At 43.6% G+C, this 19,518-nt stretch overlaps 1 protein-coding gene across 3 annotated transcripts in view; it reads right to left on the reverse strand.

Annotated features, from left to right (window-relative positions):
* The window catches only part of RAB8A (RAB8A, member RAS oncogene family), a 30,662-nt gene extending 13,436 nt beyond the window's left edge, over window positions 1-17,226 (reverse strand). Inside the window, exons 1-5 of one of the 3 annotated variants that reach the window (XM_074978022.1) lie at window positions 17,043-17,220; window positions 11,991-12,051; window positions 4,408-4,468; window positions 3,741-3,818; window positions 681-770 (exon numbers count right to left, since the gene is read on the reverse strand). In XM_074978022.1, the coding sequence (XP_074834123.1) occupies window positions 681-770; window positions 3,741-3,818; window positions 4,408-4,468; window positions 11,991-12,051; window positions 17,043-17,166 (414 nt within the window). In that variant the 5' untranslated portion in view covers window positions 17,167-17,220. Of the gene's footprint in view, window positions 1-680; window positions 771-3,740; window positions 3,819-4,407; window positions 4,469-11,990; window positions 12,052-17,042 lie in introns of all 3 variants that reach the window. The other 2 variants (XM_074978021.1, XM_074978023.1) reach the window with 2 other exon arrangements.
* Window positions 17,227-19,518: the final 2,292 nt, after the last annotated feature.

The raw sequence follows: 19,518 nt of genomic DNA on the forward strand, positions 1-19,518 counted from the left end.
TAGACACACCCCTAGTGAACAGACTGACAGAGCAATCGAAGGCCATCAATACTGAATCTCTCTTCTGTACTGGAACAACGGGTTTTCTAAGAAACCGATCAGCTAACTTTAGAGCCTGAAATTTCCCCAGAGTAACTTTGGGAGCCACAAGATGTATATAGGGTATGTGTGGACTGTAATTGCTGAGTGTAAATTCAGACTGAGCAGATATCCCAAGCTACCTAGACTGCGTCCTGGAACAATTGATTCCTGGCCAATGGGAACTGTTGGGGTGGAGCTTCTGGCAAGGGCAGTACAGGGGGACAGAACTCCCTTCTGCTCCCAGCAACACAGCTGGAGGGGGTCAGGAAGGGGGAAGGAAAGTGTGGAGGTGGTAGAGGCAAGAGGAATGGCAGTGTGAAGATTTTCCCACACCTGCAAGCTCCCAAGAATCATTAGTCCCTGGCAGGCCCCCCTCCTCTATATTTACCTGTGCCTCTGCAGCCACTGGGTGATCACAACTCTCATTGGCTGTGAATTCCCACTTGCAGTGGGAAGCAGTGTCCCAGTCCACACCATTTCTCACTGCTCCCACTGGCCATGGGCAGCAATCTGTGGACTAATCCTAGTGAGCTGCCACTTTTTCATTACCCACCACTGGTCAATGCAGAGAATAGGATGGAGCAGGTTCTGAAACTCACCTTCTCTCCTTGCTCTCTAGAAACTTGTCTTTTGTCATTCACATCACATTTGTTTCCAAGAATCATCTTTTCAACATCTGGGGATGCATGCTAAGAAGCAAACAGGAACAAAGTTAAGATAAGTTTGCAGAATGTGTTTGCTGAGAATTTAACATTACTGCAATATTTTACAAGAGACCTTTATACTCTGCACTGAGTTCTGACTGCATATCAGGAATATACAACGTATCTCACACACTTCTTTTTTGCCCATATCTCAAAAGCTCCAGAATTGCAGTGTAATCAAGGCAGTCAATTCTCAATTACAAGAAAAAAGTTAGTTTATCATACCCTAAAACCCACTGTTGTCATTTCAGAACTGCAATGCTTATTAACACTTGCACTCCCTCTCAGCGTGCTCACATATATGGAAGGAACTATTAGGAGGTATTTGATGATGAACAGCAAAAATCTCACTTCCCCTCTGATGCCGAAAGTGATATGCCCCACAAAACTGCAGCATTCAGGAAACCAATCTTTTACTTAGAAGATATTTAACTTTATTTTCTGCATTAATCTTAGAGAAAGTTATTCAGATTATTGCTTCAAACTTATTTGGAAATAATTATGGTGTTTTCTGTATTTTGTCTTGTGTACATATGTGAAGGTGTATGTCAGGGTGAACAAACTTTTTTTACACTGGGCCCCACTTTTTGGCCCTGCAATTAGCTGGGGTCTCCCCAGTCTGTGGACGGGCCACCCAGAAAGGATGTGGGGATGGGTGGGGGGGGCGGATGCTCGGAAAGGGGAGTGCTGGGAGGTTCCAGAGAGTGCTTGGGAGAGGACTCCAGAAGGGTACCTTATGAAGCCAGGAACTTGCCAGCTGCCCCAGCTACTTGACTCAGGGCCTCTGCACATTCTGAATGGCCCACCAGTGGGTTGGGGGTGGTGTTCCCTTGGGAACAGCAGCTGCAGAGGCTGTACTGGAGGAAGCAGAGGGGTGGTGAGGCAGCAGAAACTGTGTGAGGGATGAGGAGGAGAAAGAGCCGGTCACATTGTGCCCCTCTTATGAAACATCATGCTCCCCACTTTGCACACACCTGGCGCATACCATCCCTCCACCAGCAAAGGAGGAGTTAATTGCTTTGGGTCAAAGAAGCCATGCCACCTCATCCTTGTTAGCTATGCTCACAGTGGAGGAACAATATAAAGGAAGCTGCTCAGCTAAGAAACATTTATTTGTTTTTCCTTTATAATGAGAATGGGAGTCAGAAGAAGAGGGTATAGTGATACTTGGAAAGTGAAAACTGAGCTATACATGTTCTACACCACTTACTTCACATTATGGAATACATGTTCAAGTCTATCTCAATCACTTCTCTCCCCCTCACTGTTTTTTCAGCGTCAATAAAGTTTGCGCTCAGAACGAGGGAGGATGAGGCGAAAATTCGAGCTGGGGCGAAAATTCTGGGGTGGGCCTTGGGATGAAGTGTTTGGGCTGCACAAGGGGGCTCCTGGCTGGGGCCAATGAGTTTGGAGTGCAGAAGCAGGTTCTAGGTCAGAGGTTGCTGTTGGAAGTGCACAGTTTGCGTAGGAGTTAGGGCACATCTATACTTATTTGTGGGTCAACAGTTCTGAGGTAGACCTTTGAGGTTTGATTTAGCATGTCTAATAGGGGTGCACTAAATCAAACATTCAGGGCACCAACGGTGACTCAGTCAAAAGGAACACGTCCCCCAAGGACCTCCTGCTGTGGGGATGGAGCCAAAGTTTAAAAATTGGTACACTGACTCCAGCTACGCAGCTAATGTAGCTGGAGTTGTGCATCTTTATTTGCACTTACACCCTAGTGTAGAACAGGCCTCAGGGTGTATGAGGGGGTTCAGGGCTGGAGTGTGGGGTCTAGGTGGGAGCTAGGATGATCGAACAGGCTCAGGGCTGGGATGCAGTTGGTGAAGGAGCTAGAGTACAAGGGATTGGGGTGCAAAGCACTTATCTGGGGGAAGCTTTTGTTTGGTGGGGATAGGGAAATGGGTGGTTCCATGCTGTCCTGCACTTATCTGCAGACACAACCCCCTGCAGCTCTTTTTGATCACAATTTCCTGACAATGGGAGCTGGGAGGACACTGCTTCCCAGCACTCAGACACATGGCTCCAGTTGGGGGATAGGGTTTCGCAGCTTTGAGTGTTGCTGCACCACACCACCACCAGGAAGGACTGGCCCAGAACAAGGGGGCTTTAAGGGCTGCAGTCCCTAAAGTCCCTTTGCTAGTCAGGCCCTACTGCTGATGCTGGAGGAGTATGCCTTCTCCTGGGCCCCAGCAGCTCCCTGCTGGAGCCAGAGAAGCTGCCACAGCAGGGAGAAAGGTACATGCTCCTCTGGCCCTAGAAGGAAGCTGCCACGGGTGTGGGAGAGGAGCTGCTCCTCCTGGCTGCGACAAAACTGAGCTCTTGCACAGGGCTCAGTAGGCAGCTGCATGGTCATGCGACTCAGAGGGAACACTGGGGATGATCACAGAAGGGAAAAAAAAGTGTCAAAACTGTACATAAGAATAAAAAATAACCTGAATTCTTACTAAGTACAGCATTAACTCTATAAATACTCAGTACATGATATGTGCCATCAACAAGATGAAACACGTATTGTACTGACAGGAGGAGTGACAGCTTTGATGCTGAACATATTCCAGGGATTTAGGGATCCAACTAGGACAATAACTCATATCTGCAATTTATTGGTGCCACAATGCTCAGAAAGTTCTCTCTTCTGAAATAATACTATAATAATACTCTAATTAAGAGTCAATTGTTGGAGTTCCAAAGTGCAGGAAAAAATGCAGTACATGCAGTCTGCTCCAGTGTTTGGGCATACTGCATTATTACAGATTAACAAATTCCAGAAGATATTAACGATTCAGAGCTTCTGATGAACAAGGTCTATTCAGCCCACTTCACAAAATAATAATTTTGGTGACAAATGTGACCATTCTGGACCATTTTGATTTTAATTACTTTTCTGAAGTTTGCATAGGGATAGTATTTCTAATATTAAAGATCTGTATAAATAACACGGGAAGTTACCTCTTCAATATTCCTGACCCAATTCCGAATGTTTTCAAAAGATTTCTCATTGGTTATGTCATATACCAACATTATGCCCTAAAAATTAAAAATAAAAAGACGTGACCACTTAATCTTAACTGACTTTTTTTCCTGTAAGGATTACAGACATAGCCAAGACAGAAAGTAGGGGGCGGGAACACGAAACACTAGGATTTAAGAAAAAACTTCACATCAACCCTTAATATCATGATACCTGCACAGAAGAGCAACTGCTGAAAGGAAACAAAAAAACAGGCGCCCTTCTACTATTTAACTTGAGTTAAATTTATTACATATCATTAGAGTACAAGAACTTTTGGGATACATTGCAATCTACCTCCTAGCAAATCACACATTATTTGTTTACTTGCCAGCAACATGCACATGCATATTTTTAAATATGAAATCATACTGCAAGTCTGACTTTAGGGGACTCTCACACCAGCTGTTGCTGCTGCAGTGTAATTTGAACTTATGAGATGGGAGCACTGGTCTTACCAAATACCTTGTTAAGTGAAGTTCAAGTTCTGAAGTTCATTACAGTTAGAAATGGTTATACTTCATAATAAAACTTGAATGGTTTCAACTTCTGCAGAACATTATAAACAGATTTAAAACTAAATAATTTCAGCTACATCATGCCTACCATTGCTCCTCTGTAATATGCAGTTGTGATTGTTCTAAACCGTTCCTGACCAGCTGTGTCCCTAAAATAATTAAGCAAATCCAATTAGTGCATGCAAACTACTTGAATACATTATGAAATTAGGGTCATTAGAGAGTGATTCATTAAATTTTACAGGGACATTCTTTTAAAAAAAAAAAAAAAAAAAAAAGTCTACAGCTTCATCATAGATTCCAAGGTCAGAATTATTATGATCTAGTGCAAGGGGTCACAAAAGTGTGGGTCAGTGAACTGGAGTGGGTTAATAGGGTTACCAGGGCTTAAGCCAAAACCTAAGCCCCACCATCCAGGCCCAAAGTGGGGCTCAGGTTACAACAGGAGTGGGCAAGATCCAGCCCATCACTGTCCTATGCGCCAACATGAGCCTTGGGCAATGGGACCTGGCTTGGGAGTGCTTAGGGTACTGAGAGCAGTGAAGTTACCTCCTCCCCCGACAAGGGTGCACAGAGTACATGGTCCCTGCAGCCAGCCACTTTGAAAGGCATGTGGGGTCACAGAGGGTTGGGAGCCTCCCTGGTTAGCAGCCACCTAAGCAAGCACCTCCCAGCCAGTGGCACCCTTGCCCCTGCTTCTCACTGGTCCCTTCCAGGTCAGTATCCTCTCCTGCACCCAACTCCCTTGCTCCAGGTCACAGTCCCTTTCTGCCCCAGCTCACAACCCCCCTCCTAGATTGTGAACCCTACCCCTTCCTCCTCACCCTTCCTCCAGGTTAGAAGACTTTCGTACTCCCAAACCCACATCTCCTTCTGGTCCCAACACCCCAAACCACTGTCTCAGGCACAACTTCCTCTTGCACTCAAATGCTCTCCAAGACCCCATGCTCCCAACCCCTACACTGGAGTTCTCATCTGTACCCAAATTCCATCTCACACCCTACACCCCCTTCATTAATATCCTGCAATATTCCGTTCCCTGACCACTTACCAAATTCTTAGAGTGACACCCCTCCATCAAAAATCATTGCTCACCGCTGAGGTACAGGAATCTGCCTGGCGCAGAAGCTCTCAGGCTTTGGTCCTGTACCCATAGCAATGGGACACAGACTTTGGTGCTAGCTCTCCCACCCAAGGCAACAGGGCTTGGATGGGCTCAGACTTCAGTCCCTGCTTTGATGTAGTAATTTTTGTTGTCAGAAAAGGGGCCATGGAGCAATGAAGTTTGAGAACCCCTGACCTAATCTGATCCCTTGAACAACACAGGTTGGGAAGCTTCCCCAAGAATTTCTAGAATAGATCTTTTGGAAAAAACATCCAATATTGATCTGAACATGGTCAGGGATGGAGACTCCACCATAACCTTTGGGCAACTGTTCCAGTAGTTAATTATTCCTCTGCTAAAAATTTATATCTTATTTTCAGTCTCAATTTGTCTAGCTTTAACTTCCAGCTATTGGATTGTGTTATACTTTGTTCTGCAGTACTGAAAACCAACATATTGAGAATGTCCCTACAGAATCAAGATGATTGGTCATCCAAATTAAAAATCAAGGTCTCATCTTTTAAATCACTCTTTTTGCTCATCTCTGAACCCTCTTCAATCTATCAACATCCTCTTTGACTTGCTGGCACTGGAACTGAAAGTAGTATTCCAGCAGCAGTTGCACCACTGTCAAACACAGAGATAAAATAACCTCTCCAGACCTATTTAAAATTCTGGATTAATGGAATGATCTTGGATTGGAGGAAGAAGGTCTCAAGTGGCATTCCACAAGGATCTGTTCTGGGTACGATGCTATTTAACATCTTTATTAGTAACCTGGATGTAGGCATAGAGAGCATATTGAGATCAAGTTTGCAGATGACACAAAACTGGGGGGAGCTGCAAGTGCTTTTGGAGATAGAGCAAAACTTCAGAGGGATCTTGATAAATTGGGGAACTGGACTATACGGAAAAATTCAAAGACAAATGCCAAGTGCTACACTTAGAGAAGACAAACTGTTTGCATAAATACAGAATTGGGGAAACTGGCTTGACAGTAGCATGTCTGAGAAGGATGTGGGAGTCATTACAGACCACAATCTCAATGTAAGTCAGCAATGCAATGCTGTTGCAGAAAATGCAAATACTGTTTGTGGTTGCATGAACAGAGGCACAGCATGCAAGTCACACAAGGTGGTGGTACCACTCTACTTGATGTTGATTAGACTTCAGACAGAGTACTGTGTCCCATTTAGTCACCAATATACAGAAATGAGGTAGAGAAACTACAAAGGATCCAAAGGCAAGTAACAAAGATAATTAAAAGGATGGAACGCTAGGCACAAGAGCAAAGACTGAAGAACCTGGTAGGTTTAGTTTGGAAAAAGAAATTAAAGGGAATTTGATAGTTTTCAGACACTTGAAAGACTGACATTAAATAGATGGAGAAAAGTTATTCTCTTTTGTCACTGAGGGCAGGACAAGAGGCAACAGGTTCAAACTACAACACCAGCAGATTTGGATCAAATTTCAAGAAAAACTTCCTAACTGTAAAACAATTGAAGAGACTGCTTCAGGAGGTTGTGGAGGCTTTTTCTTCACTAAAGGTTTTTCCAAAGGAGGCTGGATAGACAACTTTGTCCACATATCTATTCTGGAGATACCATCACTGGACCTAGCCAGGTTATTCACAGAATCACAGGCACATTCTCATGTTCCTCAACTAACATCATATATGCCATCATGTGCCAACAATGCCCACATACTTTGTATATTGGACAGACTTCAAACTCTCTTAGACAAAGAGCTAATGGGTATAAAAACAGACATTAAAAACACTCCTGATTCACTAACCTGTCAGCCAACACTTCAATGGAGTGGGCCATTCTGTTAATGACCTGAAAGTCTGAATTTTACTGAAAAGGAGCTTTCACAGCTGTTTGGAAAGAGAGGCTGCTGAACTCTCTTTTATATTTATATTTGACACATTAACATGTGGTTGGAACTAGGATGGGAATTTTCTAGCTCATTATAGGGGCTCTTTTACATATTTTGCTTTATCTAATTCTTGACTCCCCACCCACTTCTGCCCCTCTGTTTTCTGATTTGCTCACCTTGATAATATTTTTCTGATTTGTCAACCTTGATTACTATTTTTAGTTCTCTGTGCCTTAAATATTGAGTCTGTTATGGTATGGCTATGATCTGAAGAAGTAAGTCTGTCCCACGAAAGCTCATCACCTAATAACTTTGTTAGTCTTTAAAGTGCTGCTGGACTGCTTTTTTGTTTTGATAGTATCTAGATTAGCACAGCTATTTCTCTGTTACTGGATAGACACCTGTCTTGAATGATTTTGACAAAAACTCTTGATCTTGGCAACGGGTTAGAACCAATGACTCTTACTGTCCTTTTAAGCCTATGGCTCTCTCTACACCAGGCAAAGTAAGTTGACTGCAGATACGCAATTGCCATAGCTATAATTGTGTATCTAGAATCCATGCACCTGCACTCAGCTTACTTGGATGTCCCTGCTGATGCAGGTTGACAGGAGAAACTCTCGCAAGGAGTACAGGGAGTCTACTGTAATTCCTCAGAGGATGATTTTGTGCATCCCTTCTAGACATGTGAAGTCGAACTCTGGAAGGTTGACTCTGAACGTGTCAATCTTCTCGGCTAGTGCAGACACAGCCTATGATTCTTTTGTTGTTTATGCATTCCATTATTGCATCAGGGCTTTAAAAGCAACATCACAATTGGAACTTGTCCCCAAAAGTTTTTCACAGCAAATGCTTCCCTGGAATGTCTGGTGTACATTTTTTGTTCCTGGAGAGGTGTATATTTACATGTAGCCAAACTGAAATGCATATTTACTTGCACGCAGTTTACCTTACCACTTCCTTAATATTTATGTCATCTACAACTCTTCAGTTGTTATGTTTTCCTCAGGTCACCAATAAAGATATTCAACAACATACGGCAACAACAACTGCTCAAACAAAAAAAAAAAAAAAAAAAAAAGCCAAAAACCAACTAATGCTGGATCAGGTCTTGTTAGCGGACTATACCAAGTGCTTCAGAGGGAATGAACAGAATGGGTCATCAAGTCATAGAATCACAGAACAATAGAGCTGGAAGAGACCTAAAAAAGCCATTGAGTCCAGCCCCCTGCTCTAAGCAGGGCCAAACTCATCAGATCAGCCCAGCCAGGGCTTTGTCGAAGCGAGACAAACACCTCCAGGGATGGAGACTCCCCTACTTTCCTGGATAGACCATTCCAATACTTCACCACCCTCCCAGTGAAAAAGTTTTTCCTAATGTTCAACCTGGACCTTCCCAACCGCAACTTGAGACCATTGTTCAGTGTTCTGCCATCCGCGACCACTGCGAACAGCCTCTCTGCAACCTCCCTTCAGTAAGTTGAAGGCTCTTATCAAGTTCCCTCTCAGTCTTCTCTTCTGCAGACTAAACAGATCCAATTCCCTCAACCTTTCTTCATAAGTCATATGCTCCAGCCCCCTAATTATTTTGGTCGCCCTCCGCTGGACCCTCTCCAGTGTATCCACATCCTTCCTATAATTGGGGGCCCAGAATTGGACACAGTACTTAAGATGCGGCCTCACCAAAGCTGCATAAAGTGGAACAATCACTTCTCTGGATCTACTGGCAATGCTCCTCTTGATGCAACCTAATATGCCATCAGCTTTCTTGGCTACAACGGCACATTGTTGACTCATGTCCAGCTTCTCGTCCACTACAACTCCCAGGTCCTTTTCTGCAGAACTACTACTGAGCCAGTCGGACCCCACTACTGAGTCACCTGTCCTCTGTTGCCCATTCACAGCCTCTAGCAAACAGAAACTAGGGACACTTAAGTGCATGCTTTTGCCTCTCCGCTCCACCTGGCTGATAGGAGTCCAGAAAAGAACTAGCCATTGGTGGACCTGTCAGTCACAACCTTCTCTGGTAAACAATTACACCAGGTTGACTGTGCACTGTGCGAAAAAATACTTTGTTTCCTGCTACCTATTAATTTGCTGATTCTTTAGTTCTTTTGTTATTAATGCAAGAAGCCATTTCCAGTGGAAACATACTCGTTTAGTAGTTTCCCCATTTACATTTTCAGATCCATCAATTAGCCAGATTTTATCCATTTAATAGATGCCATTCAAGTTTCTTTTTTAAAATCATGATCTCATGTGGTACAAAGTCAAATCGCTCACAGAAGTCTAAGGCTGCATCTATACTATGAAATAAATTCGAATTTAAGGCAGTTAGCTTGATATTAGCATGTGACTGTCTTCATTTCAAACAACATTAAAACTCAATTTAGGGATCACTAGTAGAGATTACAATACTGTCGTTACCTGATAGATACAGTGTTAAGCTTGAATTCAAAAGTTCAGTTACAGGTCAGTGTGGAAGCGCTGTGTCTTAAAATTGAATTTAGTCTCCAGAGGTGTTCCATATGTAACCCACAATGTCCCTCAGTGCTCCGCTCAGGCCACTACTCTCCACATGCGCTGGAATTAGGTAATTGTAATGCTGTGAATTTCAGAGCTGGAGCAGCAAGCCTATGGTTGTGGGCTCGTGCTTGCATTAGAGCCTGAGAAATGTCTGTCTGTCTTTGCTGTTAGCACTGTGAGTGCATCTGCCCATTACAAATATCCCCTGCAGGGAGTTCGCGGTTCTGTCTCTACACTTTTTTTTCCCCCTGTACTCCCTGGTGCCAGCTGCTGCCCTGCTGCACCACATGGCAACAACACTGTTGAGGGGGTCGTGCTTGCATATGATGCTGAGAAACTTCTTCTCAGCAGTTTACATGGGTGTATGAACTGCCCCCTCTCCCATAGGTGCCACACAGTCTTTCTGGTGCTCACCCACATCATGTGGGTAGCCCCCAACCAAAATAGAGGACACACCTCTGTTTGGTGATGACAATGCTGTCAGGCGACACCATGTCCTAGCCTGTATGCATTTAGGTTCCAAGGGTGGGAAAGAATTTCGGGGACCTGCAGCTGGCAAGGGGAAGTCTCTCCTGTCAGGAAAGAACTTCAGGGACTTGCAGCTGCCAGGAGGAAGTCTCCCCTGCTGGCTAAGATACCTGGGGGAAGAGTACTTCAGCTACATCAACATTCCAACAGACTGCAGCTGCAGACCACAGCACCTCTGCCATCCCAGACCCTAAGTGTTTTTTTCGGGAGCTTGCTATCTATTGCAGACACCTGCTGGTTTGATGTTTCTGTTATAAAATCTTTTTGCTAACATTTCCTACCTGTCTTCATGCTTTGACTCCCTCAGAAAAACAGGGGGGAGGGCTAGTTGATATTCCTGTTTCTGTTATAAGTTCAGTGTATGATATATCACTGCCATCACCAGTGTTTGCAATGTCTGTGTTGTAAAGAGGAAAGTCAAAAATCTTTTTTCCTAGAGTTTTGTATTCTCTTTCTTCTAACTTGTGAGAATACAGTATTGGTCCCTGCATTACTTTCAGGGATCAGATGCAATCACGGGAAAGGGGACACTCAGCTGATGTCCAGTTGAGAACACAGCTTGTGCACAGAAGCGTTATAGTGCACTGGAAAGCCGAAGACTCTTCCCTCAGCAACTCTCTCTTTTGAAAAGCTTTCCTATCTTCTCTTTGTTCAAGCTTTTCAGGGTCCCTGTATTATTTTCAGGGATCAGATGCAATCACGGGAGGAGGGACGCTCAGTGGATGGACAGACAGTTGAGAATTCAGCTACAGGAAAAAGACATTTCTGTGAACTTTTTTGCCATCTATGAGGATGCCCTACTTTTCCTTCCGTCCAATGGTAAACATGGATATTTGATTACCATGTGGGGAGGGGGAGGGGAGAAAATGAAAATGCAACGTGGAAAGATGATCTCAAAGACCAGCGAGCATACCCAGAATGCTATGGGGATGAGGGAACTGTGGGATAGGTTCCCACAATGCACAACTGCAACAGTTGATGTTTGCCAATTGAGTGTGGCAGCGATAAGTCAATTTTCTGAGGAGCATGTGGGGAGGTGAGGATGGTTAAATTCAAACATATAAAATTAAAGAATTACAAAATTCAAATTTATTAATATTGATTTATCTCGTAGTGTGGACGCAGCCCAAGTATACGGCAGCAACTTTCTCTACCAAACTTACAATTTTAAAGAAAAAAAAATACATCAACTTAGCACGACATGATCTATTTTCCATAAACCCCATCTTCAGTAAACTCAGAGGGTGCATCTACACTAGAAACTAACTTCAAAAGTTAGCTTTGAAGTTAGGCGCTACCTTGAAGGAAGGCAGCCCAACTTCGAAGTCCTTACTCCATTCCTGGGAATGAAGTAGTTCCCTACTTCTAAGTTTAATTCTGAAGTAGTGTACGTGTAGATGCTCAACTCTGAAGTCTGTTACTTCAAAGTACTTGGAGGTAAGCAACTTCAAAGTTATTTTTGTAGTGTAGACACAGCCAGACAGTATTCTCTTCCAACAAGCAGGTTTAAGGTAAAATTATTATTGGTAATATATACCAACATGCAAAATGCAAAACTATAAAGCAAAGTGAGATAATAGGCATGAACTAAACATTTGATCTTAATTCATATAGCTTTAAAAGAAAATGCTTACCATATCTGCAGTTTAATTCTCTTGCCATCAAGCTCTATGGTTCTAATCTTAAAGTCAATACCTAGGAGAAAACTACATTCATTAAGATTTCCGGTAGAGACCATTGTTAATGCTCCCCTCCCTCTTTAATTTTCCAAAGCAAAGAGGTACCCAATCCATTTAATTAATAGATTAGATGCAAAGTGAATTCTGAATGTCCAGGGAGTTCTTAAAAACATTCACAAAGCCCTTGTTGAAAGCAGACCCTGGTATAAACCAGCAGGGAGATTGTAACACTGGTTACACCAAATAAATAATAACCCTTTAAGTACAGTCACATACAAAGCCTAACTTACTGCAGTTACAGCTGAACAGAAACATACTCCAATATAATTTCAAAAAGCTGTATCAAGGTTACATCACAGGGGCTTGCTAGAAGTATTCTCTAATTACAGTCTACTAGATTTCTCTTTCCTCAGCTACATGGCTATATACACCTTAAGAGGTCATTGGGTCCAGTCCCCTGCATTCACAGCAGGGCCCAACAGATTTTTTTCTTCTTTTAAATCTATTTGCCCCGATCAAGGATTGAATTCACAACCCTGGGTTTAGCAGCCCAAATATTCAACCACTGAGCTATCTTGCTATGAGTGAGCAAGAATGACTTCAGGGCTCTGGGGTCATGGGTGAGGGAGTTTGGGGCATAGGTGGTATTCTTCACAAGCCTGCCTGTCAGTGGTAGGGGCCCAGGCAGAGACAGGTGCATCCTAGAGGTGAATGCCTGGCTTCAAAGATGGTGTCGCCAGGAAGGCTTTGGCTTTCTCGACCATGGGATGCTATTCCAAGAAGGACTGCTAGGCAGAGATGGTGTTCACCTTTCGAGGAGGGGAAAGACTGTATTTGGACACAGACTGGCTAACCTTGTGAGGAGGACTTTAAACTAGGTTCGACAGGGGCAGAGGAGCAAAGCCCACAGGTAGAGTGGAGAACATGGAAACCTGGGAGATGGGTCAGAAATGGGAGGCAGCATGCGCAATAATGTCAGAGTAAAAAAAGAGAGTCAGGGCAAAACAGGGAGGCAAGATCAAATCAACATCTTGGATGCCTATATACAAATGCAAGAAGTATGGGTAATAAGCAGGAAGAACCGGAAGTGCTAATAAATAAATACAACTATGACATCGTTGGCATCATGGAAACTTGGTGGGATAATACACATGATTGGAATGTTGGTATTGAAGGGTACAGCCTGCTTAGGAAGGACAGACAGGGAAGAAAAGGGGGAAGGTGTTGCTTATATATTAAAAATGTACACACTTGGACTGAGGTGGAGATGGACACAGGAGATGGATGTGTTGAGAGTCTTTGGGTTAGACTAAGAGGGGTTTAAAAAAAAAAAACAAACAAAAAATACCCAAGGGTGATGTCCTGCTAGGAGTCTACTACAGGCTGCCTATCCAGGTGGAAGAGGCTTTTTTAAAACAACTAACAAAGTCATGCAGGGCTCCGGATTTGGTGGTGATGTGGGACTTCAGTTATCCAGATATATGTTGGGAAACTAATACAGTAGGGCACAGACTATCCAGTAAGTTCTTGGATTGCACTGGATACAATTTTTTATTCCAAAAGGTTGAAAAAGCTACCAGAGGGAAGCTGTTCTAGATCTGATTTTAACAAATAGGGAGGAATTGGAAGAGAGCTTTAAAGTGGAAGGCAGCTTGGGTGAAAGTCATCATGAAATCATAGAGTTCACAATTCTAAGGAAGGGAAGAAGGGAAAACAGCAAAATAGAGATAATGGATTTCAGGAGAGCAGATTTTGCTAAACTCAGAGAGCTGGTAGGTAAGGTCCCATGGGAAGCAAAACCGAGAGGGGGTGGGAAAAAAAAAAAACGCTGAGGAGAGTTCGTAGTTTTTCAAAGGGACATTATTGAGGGCCCAAAAGCAAGCTATCCTGCTGCACAGGAAAAATAGAAAATATGGAAAAAGACCGCCTTGGCTTAATCAGGAGATCTTGCATGATCTCAAAATAAAAAAGGAATCGTATAAGAAAATGGAAACAAGGACAAATTATAAAGGGTGAATACAGGCAAAAAACAAGAATGCAGGAGCAAGATTAGAAAGGCTAAGGCGCAAAATGAGCTCAAACTAGCTACAGGCATAAAGGGAAACAAGAAGTCTTTTTATAAATATATGAGAAACAAGAGGAAGACCAGGGATGGGGTAGGGCCATTGCTCAGTGTGGAGGGAGAAACAGTAACAGGGAACTTGGAAATGGCAGAGATGTTTAATGACTTCTTTGTTTCAGTCTTCACTGAGAAGTCTGATGAAGGAATGCCCAACATAGTGAATGCTAGTGGGAAAGGGGTAGGGTTAGAAGTTGAAATAAAAAAAGAGCAAGTTAAAAATCACTTAGAAAAATTAGATGTCTGCAAGTCACCAGGACCTGATGAAATGCATCCTAGAATACTCAAGGAACTGATAAAGGAGATATCTGAGCCTTTATCTATCATCTCTGGAAAATCATGGGAGACAGGAGAGATTCCAGAAGACTAGAAAGGGGCAAATATAGTGTCCATCTATAAAATGGAGAATAAGAATAACCCAGAAAACTACAGGCCAGTCAGCTTAACTTCTGTGCCAGGAAAGATAATGGAGCAGGTAATTAAAGAAATCATCTGCAAACACTTGGAAGGTGGTAAGGCGATAGGGAACAGCCAGCATGGATTTGTAAAGAACAAATCATGTCAAATTCATTTGATAGCTTTCTTTGACAGGATAATGAGCCTTGTGGACAGGGGAGAAGTGGCAGATGTGGTACACCTAGACTTCAGTAAAGCATTTGATACAGTCTCACATGATATTCTTATAAAAAAAAAACAAAAAACTAGGCCAATACAATTTAGATGACGCTACTATAAGGTCGGTGCACAACTGGCTGGATAACTGTACTCAGAGTAGTTCTTAAGGGTTCTCAATCCTGCTGGAAAACTGTAACAAATGGGGTTCCGCAGGGGTCTGTTATAGGACTGGTTCTGTTCAATATCTTCATGAACGATTTAGATATTGGCATAGAAAGTATGCTTATTATGTTTACAGATGATACCAAGCTGGGAGGGGTTGCAACTGCTTTGGAGAATAGGGTCAAAATTCAAAATGATCTGGATAAATTTGAGAAATGGTCTGAGGTAAACAGGATGAAGTTTAATAAGGACAAACGGAAAGTGCTCCACTTGCGAAGGAACAATCAGTTTCACACATACAGAATGGGGAGACTGTCTAGGAATGACTACAGCAGAAAGGGATCTAGGAGTTATAGTGGACCACAAGCTAAATATGAGTCAACAGTGCAATGCTGTTGCAAAAAAAGCAAGCATGATTCTGGGATGCATTAACAGGTGTGTTGTGACCAAGACATGAGAAGTCATTCTTCCATTCTACTCTGCACTGGTTAGGCCTCAGCTGGAGTATTGTGTCCAGTTCTGGGCATCGCAGTTCAAGAAATATTTGGAGAAATTCAAGAGGGTCCAGAAAAGAGCGACAAGAATGACTAAAGGTCTAGAGAATGTGACCTATGAGGAAAGGCTGAAACAACTGCCCTTGTTTAGTTTGAAAAAGAGAAGATTGAGGGGCGACATGATAGCCGTTTTCAGGTACCTAAAAAGGTGTCATAATGGAGAGGGAGAAAACTTGTTCTTTTTGGCCTCTGAGGATAGAGCAAGAGGCAATGGACTTAAACTGCAGCAAGGAAAGTTTAGGTTGGATGTTAGGGAAAAGTTCCTAACTGTCAGGGTGGTCCAACAGTGGAATAAATTGCCAAGGGAGGTTGTGGAACATCCATCGCTGGAAATATTTAAGAACAAGTTAGATAGATGTCTATCAAGGATGGTTTGGACAGTAGTTGGTCCTGCCATTGGGGCAGGGGGCTGGACTCAATGGCCTCTCGAGGTCCCTTCCAGTCCTAATATTCTATGATTGTATCCCTCCCTCAAACATACTATTGGAGAATTCAGTTTAGCAACAAGGTAGTATTTTCTTATTAAGACAGTAAATCAAAAACTAGCATCTATTATCATTATAACATAATGCATTTTAAATGAATATGACTGAAAGATGAACAAACTGTTGCTCTGAAATCTGATTGAATGCCACATGCAATTCTACAGAAGTGTGTTTATACGTAATCAGTTAAGATCACATTACTCCCTCCAACCCATTTATTAAGGTATAAAATCTCTACTACTATGGAGGGGGAAAAAAAAAGATGCAGAAGAGAAGAGGTGAAAGGAAGCTGGTATGGGCAAGCAGGACGGCAATAATGTGTCGGTGTAGTCACTTTCCTAGCAGCGTAATAAAACTACCTCTGCGAGGGGACTAGCTCACAGCACTGTAGAACTGTCTATGCCACTACTTTACAACATGGCGCTTGCATTACTGGGGGGGGGGGGGTGTTTACACCCTTGAGCAAGGAAAGTTTCTGCACCATAAAGTGCCAGTATAATCAACCACACCTGCAAGATAAGGTACTTTCACCCCTGCCCTACTAAAACAGGGTCTTAACCCCTAATGCTTGCAACCTAACAAATAAATAAAATAATAATTACGTTGCTACAGGTCTGCTTGTTTTTGTGAATCTATCGACTAAAACTGCTACTCCTCTAGTGCTAAGATAGTGTATGGTGAACTAAGTTTACTGGTACAGCGACACCAGCAACCCCTCATACTGCCGACACAACTTAGGCTAACACCTGATCCCCAAACAAATCAAGCGGTGCAGGAAGAAGCATTTGGCACCAACTGCAGCTAGGCCAACAGGAGGCGCTTTACAGGTAGCAGATGCTAAACCCCGCGCATACCAGACCTCCCGGGGGACAAGAGCGCAGGGCTTAGCAGACTGAGGCGTAGACGACGGGAAGACTACACAGGGCGCGCAGGAGCCAAGAACTGCCCGCTCCGCGCGGCACCACCGCAAGCATTCCGGTGCTCAAGAGCGGCACGCCACCCCGGGCCCGCCCGGCGGTAGTCTCCCCGGTTGCTCGCACACGACGTCCGGTCCCTCACAGCCTACACGCACCGATAGTGGAGATAAAGGTGGCGTTGAAGGCATCCTCGGAGAAGCGGAAAAGGGCGCAAGTCTTGCCTACACCTGAGTCACCAATCAATAGCAGCTTGAACAGGTAATCATAGGTCTTCGCCATGTTCTCCCAGAGTCCCGCCCCTTCTGGAACTTCCACCGCTCTCCAAACCCTACAAACAGAAAGAACTGCCCCTCAACCCTGCTTCCATGCCCTTATTGGGCTAACCTCGGTATACGTCACTTCCCGTCCCAACCTGAAAGCGTCCGAATGGGAGGAGCAGGTAGCCAAAGTTTTATCGGTGGGGCGCCTGGACGGGTGTGTAAATAGTTCGTTGATTGATGAACTGCTTCACTTGAACGGGCGAACATGGAACGTTCCTCGGTTGGACTGGGTGCAGGTGCTGCCTAGGCTGGGGCTTTTCGTGGTCCCTGGGATCCGGTGAGCGGAGCTTATGCGTATACAAGCCTGCTCCCTGGAGCTGGGGAAGGAGCGCTAGATAGCCAGTGACCTTGGCCACCTCGAAACGGGCTCGGTTTCGTCTCGCTGGCTAAATGGAGAGAAAGGCAGCCCTGTGGCTGAGCCAGGTGGTGCAAAGCCTGTGCTAGTAGATGGGCTTGTCCATGGGCTGTACAGCTCTGGAAGGGAGTGCGACATCAGGGTAAAAAGGAGCCCATATCTCAGACGTTTTAACTTCCAAGTCGTCAGGTCCTTTTCGCGTTCTCTTTTACCGTGCAAGGGAGGAAATATTTTGTTCTTTAAGAGGGAATGTCTTGGCATCTTTCTGAGGCAAAGGGCTTGTTTGTGCTGGGAGGTTTTTGCAGGTTGTGTTTATGGACACTGTTGTAGACTAGCTTTTCCAGAATAGTATCCTCACAGCCAGTTCTCCTCTCTGTCCCTCCAAATTAGCAGAGTCCCTGTCACACAGGGCTGAAGCATGTGCCCTAGTAAATCCATTAATCTTACTTGATTAGGAGGTGGGATAGGGCACAGTGGTTGAGGAAGCTGGAATAGGAAAGGAGACAGACTGTACCTGTAAAGAAAGGTGGGCAGCGTTGTGGGCTATTAATGCATATGTGCAGAAAACAGCCATGACACTTAACTTCCCCAGTGCAGATGCTGTTTAAAACCTAGGGAGGCTCTTACTTCACATTGGTCCACAATGGTGGCATCTAGCAAGCACTCGAAAATGTATGTAACCACCCTATACAGTTATTTAATAGAGTACCAAACTTAGTTGCTTGAAGTCCTCTCCCCAGGTCTAGCATGCTGGGTGTTTACTTGGCTTTCAGAAGTTCGTGGGAGTCTGCCTGAGACTTTTACGTGGAGAAGACATCTTGGTTTTCAGAGGAGTGATTTTCCTTTTCCTATTTAGAGTCCTGGTCAATCTTGGGTGATACTAAAAGGGATGAGTCTGCATAGCCATGACAAATGAGATTCACAAGTGGCCTCACAAGAAAAATCTGGTCAAGATAATGCCGTAAGGGTAGAGAACACAAAAGAAAATAGAAAAGTGGGGACTGGCTTTGTTCTTTGCGGCGTAAGATAGGAGTGGGATGACTGCCAAGTCAGTGTGAAATAGATGCAGCTGCATAAATTTTATTCTGCACTAATTTATTCCTTAATTAACCATCTACCTTCCAAAGGAAGTATCCACTTTGTAATAACTAGACTTTTAAATTGAAAGCGGAATTGTCATGTGGACAATAGACATTTTAATTACCTGCCCCCCCATAGTTAGTGGGAAACACTTCCACCCCCCCAAAGGCTAACTTAGTAGATCATTCAGCAAAGTTAACACAAGTCAGCTAGAAGTGTGATGTCAATGAACACAAAGAACATTTCATTCCTCTGGGTGCTCTTATTCAAGAGTAGAGCGTTCTAAATTTCCAATAACTTAGTCTTCCACATTAACATGTGGCATAACCAGAGACCTCCAAGTACCTCACTCATTACAAGGCCTGCTTCCCTTCCTTTGATGCTTGTAATTATCTCAGACAGCACAATTAACATCCCACCACCTCTCACCCACTTCCTTCAATCCTATTTGATTTGTCAGTTATGGCAATTTTTTATTTATTAATTTTTTTGGTCCTTGGTACTTAAATGTCAGTCTGTATTGGAAATGACGTTGGTCTGATGAAGTAGGTCTGTCCCACCAAAGCTCATCACTGAATAAATCATTTTGTTAGTCTTTGAAGTGCTACATTTCTGCTGCTTTGTTTTGTTGGAGTACAGACTAAGATGGCTATCTCTCTGTTATTATTAGTCTTCCTAAGTTACATCTATCTGAAGATGAGGTTCACACACACATTGACTACATGACTTAGTTGTTTTGCTTTAATTTTCCTGAGTGTCCCTCACATAGACAATTCTTCAGACGTATTGTTTGCACTAGATGTAGAAATTGCTACTAGTATGTATTTTCCAATGTCAGTTGTGGTTGGTACTAGTGGGAGAGCCATCACAAGTTCT

The sequence above is a fragment of the Carettochelys insculpta genome, chromosome 27 (genome assembly GCF_033958435.1).
Source record: "Carettochelys insculpta isolate YL-2023 chromosome 27, ASM3395843v1, whole genome shotgun sequence".
In the NCBI taxonomy this organism is placed as follows: Eukaryota; Metazoa; Chordata; order Testudines; family Carettochelyidae; genus Carettochelys; species Carettochelys insculpta.